The 7,379-nt window shown below is 48.4% G+C and overlaps 1 protein-coding gene across 1 annotated transcript in view; it reads right to left on the reverse strand.

The window, feature by feature from the left end:
* Window positions 1-5,578: 5,578 nt before the first annotated feature.
* The window catches only part of LOC101581587 (mannose-binding protein A), a 3,578-nt gene continuing 1,777 nt past the window's right edge, over window positions 5,579-7,379 (reverse strand). The window contains exons 4-5 of the mRNA XM_004641245.2: window positions 7,070-7,144; window positions 5,579-6,263 (exon numbers count right to left, since the gene is read on the reverse strand). Of these exons, the coding sequence (XP_004641302.1) occupies window positions 5,887-6,263; window positions 7,070-7,144 (452 nt within the window). The 3' untranslated portion in view covers window positions 5,579-5,886. The remainder of the gene's footprint in view (window positions 6,264-7,069; window positions 7,145-7,379) is intronic.

Here is a 7,379-nt window from a genome sequence, read left to right on the forward strand (position 1 = left end):
GAAAAGGCAATGTCCTGGGAAACCCACTAGGGACCACTTCTGTCACTCTCTCAGACATAAACCTTCTTTCCCAATAAATACAGTTTCCTCTTAACCTCCATTGTTCCTGAAATTCATTCTTCAATTTTAGAGACCACAAATTTGTACCAGACATCTAACATGTTGAGTTTCTTTCCCCTGTATCAGTTACCTGTGTCTGTCATCAGCAAGAGGAAAGAAAGGGACAGTGTTTGCCATCCTAAGTGCAGTGCTTAAGAGAACACTGCCCTGCAGGACCACAGGGAAGACAAGAGGGGAAGGCCCAGAGCCCCATCAGTGAGGCCCCCCAGGGCCTCTGCAGGAATCCTGGGGCTTCCATCAGCTGGGCCTTCAGGACAAGAAGAAAGGACATTGCTGCCACAGAGTTACGGCAGGCAGAACAACAAGGTTCCTTCTTTAGAGAACATTGGCAATGACCACCCATTGCACTGTACACTTTGCTGGTGGTCTGAGGGAACCAAAGCTTTCCTAAAGTGTCCTTAGTTATGAGGTCTGCAGCCTCAGGTCCTCTGCATTTTTGAGAGACTGTGAGGTTGACATAGGGGAAAAAAATTCCCAACCTGAAAAATACCTGGGACCAGTTCATGTTATCTAAAATCAAAGAATGAATTTTAGGATCAATGGAGGCTAAGAGAAGAATATATTTAATGGAGGGAAAGGAAGCTTCTATTCAAGAGAGGGACAGAAGGGGACCCAATTGGATTGCCAAGGAAGCCATCTTTTCTTGGGATTTTTATAGAGCATAATCATGAGGTGACACATGTCTAAGGTGGAAAACATGGGAACTTGATAGGTAGACATAAGGTGGGATGAAACAATGGTCAACCAATAAACTTACAAGCATAATTACTCAGATAAAATTGATTAAATCTGGATCAAATGGGGAAGGTAGTCACTTAGCAAATGGGCATGAATACTGAGCAGGGGCTTTTCCTGTAGGGATTAGTGACTCTTCCTGGCTTTTTGAAGGTGATAGAGACCTATTTAGAATCTCAATCCCTGACATCCATCCCTAGGGAGCTATGTGGCTGCATTCACTTAATCTTTTGTCTTGAGAGCTGTCCCATAGCTGGTGTGTCTGTCTTTCCCACAATTGCAAGGTACAGTGTCTTCCATACTCGCTCCTTCTGAGGGCCCAGCCCTGTCTGATTGCCTGTAATATTTTATCTAACTCAGCTGCCTACAACAAAATCATCACAAAAACCACAAATAAACATTTTGCTTTGACTCAGAAAGAACCTGATTCAGAGAAAAGTCCAGATTATTTCTCTGATGATGCTGAAAAAGAAAAAAACGTGCACTTCAGAGATACACACAGGAAATCCCCAAGGAAACCCTGAGGGAAGCCTCCCAGTGCATCCCCAGAGCAGTGGGAAGCCCCTATCTTGAGATTCAGAAGTCCATCCTGGACAGAGATCTGTGAGTGACCAATCAGGAGCAGGCTGGAGGTGGCGTATGGGTGGAGCCCTGAAGAGCTCACCTCCTAGGCTTTGAAAGGAAACAGATAGGGAGCAGTGAGTGCCATTACAGCCTTGGTCTTCTGGACAGTGAGAGCCGTTGGAGCCCAGCCTGCTGGGGACCTGTGGGCACCCAGAGGGATCTTGCACCTAGACCTGACAGGCAACTTGAGGCACAGCGGGAGTTGGAGCGAGTATACTAACCAGGGCAAAGCTGTAAAGGCTGTCTGAGTTTGCTGCCCTTGCCTCAGAGATCACCAGCAGGGGGCAGCATGAGGTCACAGCACCTGGAGCAGGAGGACCCTGCTGACCAGCCACGTACAACCTGCACCTGGGAGCATGACCTTTGCTGCTTCTCTGGATCCATTTTAGAGTTGTGTTAAACTTCAGAGAAGGGAGTTAGGTCATACATCTAGAGAGAGAGCTCTGATTTGTTCACTAGCATTTATTTACTGAACCGTTATTAATTGCTTTTACCTCTGGTTCCCTGCTTTGGTGGGTACTGGGGCTGCAGAGATGAGTGCTGCAGTCCTGTAATAATCGCAATGACAGGGCTCATGCTTGCAGGGCATTATTGTGGGTCATGATTGTTTCACTTCTGTCAGCTCTTCTAGTCCTCTGAGGTGAGCGCTCATATCTTTGTACTCATACCACAGAAAGCAACCACGCCTTGCCCACAGCCACCCAGCTGCAAACTGGTGAAGGCTCAGTTGGAATCCAGGCAGTCCATCCCTGGAGCCGTTCTCTCAAAGGCTTTGCTGCACTAACATAAGTACATAGCCAAGATGATATCCAAGAGCCATCACTCCTAAGAAAAGAATAAGATGTGTGTTGTGCTGGAGACTTGGGGTCAGGGCCACGGTGGCCAACCCAGAACTGGGACAGAGGGCAGAGATGACATACAATCACTGACCTGCAAGGACCACCTGCATGTGCCCACATCGTCTGTTGAGCCCCAGTGTTCCCCAGCTCAGGGACCCTATGGAACTTTTCTGCATCATGAAGCACCCAGCCTCCTTCCCTGGAGTATCTGGAGCCACTCAGAAATGAAGCATGTCAGAGGGGAGAGACCTGGGCCCAGATTGGGAGCAGGGCAGGAACTGAGCATCCACAGAAGGATGCAGAGAATTTCAGGTGTAAGTCTGGCAGTTTCCATGCAGACATACACCCACACATGCACAGAAATGAAAGCAGCCCAGACGCGAAGACACATATCGCCCCTTCCGGTCTTAGATTTTGACGTCCCTGAAGTTCCAGGGGTAGCAAGCCCCTCAGGATGTGCTGGGGAGCTTTGGATAGGTAGCAGGTTTTACTGGGGGGGATGGGCACTGGTTAGTTGAGAAGGATTACTTAGCTTGACACTACACAGTGAAGCAGGACCTCATTACCTCAGAAGAGGCCTCCACGTGATAAAGACACTCTGGTTTCCAGTTCTGGGACAGCTCTGTGGTGCTGAGTAGGCAGGGAGTCACGTGGTGATGGTGTTTCTTGGGGCAGTAGTTTCCAACACTGGCTGACCAACTAGCTCCCAGGAGGAACTCAGTAAGATGAGAGAGCACTGATGTTTTAATTCACTGGATCCAGAATGAATCCAAGATCATATGATTTTGTCAAGTCCTCTGGTCAGTTCTTCCAGTCACTCTTCTGAAGAGCCAGGAAAAGGCAGGCAGGCAAGTGGGCTGGAGTGGAAGTCCAGTCCAAAGCATTTGTGTGATTAAGAAATGGCTACCCATACCCCATTTCTTTGTTTAGGTTTTGTTTGACTTTTTTTTTTCTACAAGGAATCAAACTTAGAGCCTTGTGCTTGCCAGGCAGGCACTTGTGCTGCTGAGCTATCTCCCCAGCCTCACCTGATTTCTTTGAAGCCTGACACCTATGTTTGCCTGAATAAGAGTGCCTCTAACCCGGGAGCCAGTGTCCTGCACACATGAGGCCACCTGTACTGGGAATGGTCCTTCCTAGACAGGCCGCAGCCCTGGGTACCTCCTACCTTCCCAGCAATCTACCACCACTTTACAAAACCCACTTCCCAACATCCGCAATCCAGGCTCCTCGTGAGAGCTGAGAGCATTCCGGTTAATGGGGGGTGGGGATTCCTTGTTCCCAGAAGTATCCAGGGCACAGATCATTTACACAACAAGCAAACAACCTTCTGGGTCACAGGCTACACTGTGACACGTGCTTCCTGGGTCAAGCCCAGGGTCTGACTGCTGGTAGTGGATGGTCACAGGGAGGAAAGGAGTTTCCACAGATGTAATGTTGGGCTTCCAGTCAGAATGCTCAGTCCAGCCTCTGGCTTGGCTGTAGTACAGTGTCAGCAGCAGACCTATGAGACTGTAAGGAAAGACACTTCCTAGGAACAAAGTTCTGGGATTCCAGGATCTAGAAACTGTGCCAGAAGCATGGCCTTGAATGTGAAAGGCTTTGGTAGCCATTTTTGCATGTGACATGAGGTGAGTGACAGTCACCTTGGCATTGTCAGCACTTCCATAAAGTGGAAGAACTAACAGACTAATTTAAGACAAAGTCCCAGTCTCAGTAACTTGCCCTTCTGACATTCGCAGCCTGGCTTCCTTTAGATTCAAAAACAGCTAGAACATGCTTAGCCCACAATTAGCTTGCACACAAATGACCAGCAACAGAAATTGAAAACAGCCCTCAGATCCTACAACTCTGCTTCTTCGGGGGGTCCACAGTTGGTGTTCATGTGTGGCCACTGATTCATGTGGCTTCCAAAAACAAAAGCTTTAGAGGCTGAAGTACAAATGGAAAATGAGGCAAACACTCAGTGTGTAGGGAGCCAACCTCCTTCGGCTTCCAAACTCTGAAGCTTCCAGCCTCCAGGTCCTCCTCTTTTAACTGTGAGTTGGTAGAGACTCCAGCCTCTTGTCCGAAGATGTGGTCACTGGGCTGGAGCCCAGGCTGCAGACTTCTGAACACTACCTCCCATCACAGGATGCTTAGCACCCTGTCTTTAGCTTCTCTCTCTGTATATAGGAATAAAAGTCATCGTGTATTCTGAAATTAACTTCACTCCTCCCTAGCCAACCAGCAGAATTGAGAAATGAAGCCTGATAGGCAGTTTATCTCCATCCTAGATTGAAGTCAGAATAGTGGCTGTGGGCGGCACTTAGAGCAGCTCGGGCTAGAATGCTAGGTGCTCACAACTAGCCCTACCCATACTCCAGCTTGTGGAGGAGGCTTAAGGCCCTGTCTAGGCAAGAAGAAGGAATCAGCAAGTCATTCCCAAGGGGCAGAGTGTGGGGCAGTGTGAGCCAGGAAGGAAGGCCAGTGTGTGAGGGACATGGAGGGCTGCCCTGCCAGGGTGTAAGGCTGGTAACGAAGGAATGGGACAGTGCCAAGTTGGGAGGAGGAGCAAACAGAAGCCACCTGGGTCAGGTGGGAGATGGAAGACCAGAGCTTTCCCTGCAAGTCTGTGTCTCCCATCCACAAAGGCTGGGGAAAAAAAGACTTCAGTCCTCTGTGAATCTATAGCTGCAGACTCTGGCCCTTGTCACAGTGTGCAGAGGGAGGCACTCATCCCAATACAGTCCCCTTCCTATAAGACAGAAGGATTTGTGTAAGAGTGACCTGTCAGTTCTCTCATCTTTGTCTTAGTTATGAGAAAATTCAGGACAAAGTCTTGCACTGGGTCACAGTAACTCTTGTTCTGGGTGATCTTTGGTCATCTTTGATCTGCATCATTTTCTTCCTTTCTGTGAAGTTTCTAGGCTGCCCTTTTCCTATTTGTCTTAATCTGTGGTTCCATGGGTGCTTCTAAATTTTAAGAGTTTCCCACACCTTTGCAAGCAGTGTGGATCTGAGTTAGAAGGAGAGCCTGACTCATCCCAAAAGTACTCTCCCTGGCCCCCAAGTGTAGCACCTCAACAAGAGGTTCACAAGACTGAAAATTCAGCTGTACAACAGTCACGATGTGCTACACACCCAAGCCCAATCCCCGCCACCTCCACCCACTGGCCCACTGCTTGTACGTATCCCACCCCTTCCTGAAGAGTCCTGCAGCAGGAGACAGCTTGGCTGGAGAAAGGCCTGTCCACATTTACTTCTCAGAGGCCAATCAGTTCATCCATTTGTAAATGTTTTAATATATCCTTTCAAAAAGTATTTATCAAGAAATTATTGACTGCCAAATGCTTTTCTTTGACTTGGGACAGCACGGCTAGCAAAGCACTCCAGCCTCCTCTGAGCTGACCAGATTCCTTACCCCATTATCAGCTTAACTTTTTCATCCTGAGGCCAAATAGTCTCAACATTCGGCATGAGAAAGCTAGTACTCTTTGGAAGCAGCAGAGACCTCAGCAAAATGCCAGGAAAGAGACCAAGGACCATGGACCAAGGACCAGAGACCAAAGATGAGGAAGCAGTGGCTTCAGGCTGAGAATTCACAGATGGCCAGGCAGGATGCTCTGCAGGACAGGTCGTTCCAGAACCCGTCGGTCTTCAGAATCACACAGTCCTCCCCCTCATCACCATAGTCATTAGGCTCGTTGGTTTTCCAGTTGCTGTAGGCCAGCCTCCCTCCTGTCACATACATGAACTGACCTTCGGTCACCTCATCCGTTATGCCCAGGAAGACATTGTCGGTGGCCATTGCTTGGATAGCTTTGTTCTCCTCAGCATTCCTGGGAGTGGCCACAGTGCCCCTGAGCTCTGTGCACAGAGCCTTCACCTTGGCAAAGGTCATCTTTTCACCATTGGTCACGTAGAACTTCTTCCCAGACTTTTTGCCCAAAGAGAAGTCTTGCACTGAAATCATAGAAGCAAATGAGGCTGACACAGTCCAGAACTCACCTGAGCCTGAAAAACCAGCTGGCAGAGAACTCAAGACCCTGAAGATTCCCATGCCCATCCCTCAGGCCAGAGCCTTGGAAGAAGAAAGGATCCAGCTGCAGGGCCTATGGAGGAATACTGGGCACCTGTTTACCCCCATCCCAGGCTCTCCTGGGGAATCCAACCCTTAACAGCAACAGCAGTTAGAAGCTGTCCCAGGAGGTGGACACTGGGGGACAAGCTGGGGGCCAGGCTCAGGCACAGCAGATGTAGAGGAAGGAACAGTATGGAGACCACACTTCTGTTCTCCTCTGCCTCTGCTCTTCACTAGTTGGGTAATGCTGAAGGAGTTCCCTACACTTCCTGAGCTTCTTATGCCTTGCCGTATCTGCAAATATAAGAATAATAAGAACCACTCTGGGTGTTGGTAAGAGGACCAAATGGAACTGTAATATTACAAGGGAAGGCCAACCTCGTGCAAGCACAGGCACTGTAAGACGCATTCATAGCCCAACCCAGGCCAGGTAGACTGAAGTGCTGAGGGCCTGGGGCCACCACAGTCACCTTTGTACATTGGCTGTTCATCCTTAATGTATTTTCATAACATGTTGGGTACTTTAAATAGGTATAATTTTTATTGTAAATTATACTTCAATAAAGCAGGAAAATTAAAAAAAGACGCATTCATAAGTATGTTCTCTTCCACTCTGCCCAAGTCTAGTTCAGACTGGAGAAAAATGTGAGTGCCAAAAATGACTGGAAATGACAGTGAAAAAGCTTACATTTTTTGATGTGATCCAGTTCTGATTTCAGGTTTCTTATTTCCCTCTCTAAGTTAGCCAGCTTACTCTCAGCCACTGCAAAGCAAGGGAAACATGGGTATTTACCTAGAGGAGCTAAAATTGGAAGCCAAAGCATTAGCAAAAAAAAAAAAATGGCTTAGTAAAGAACATGCTTATTTCAGAAAAACAAGAAAGCTAGCGGCAGGCCAAATACCTCAGTGAATTAAAGCCCCTGCAAGCAGGCGCAAGGGAGGGCCTACCAGGATTCTATCCCCGGGCCTGCTGTGCCAGCCCTGCTAGCCCTGTCCCC

This window comes from Octodon degus, unplaced genomic scaffold, assembly GCF_000260255.1.
Source record: "Octodon degus isolate 3935 unplaced genomic scaffold, OctDeg1.0 scaffold00132, whole genome shotgun sequence".
NCBI lineage: Eukaryota > Metazoa > Chordata > Mammalia > Rodentia > Octodontidae > Octodon > Octodon degus.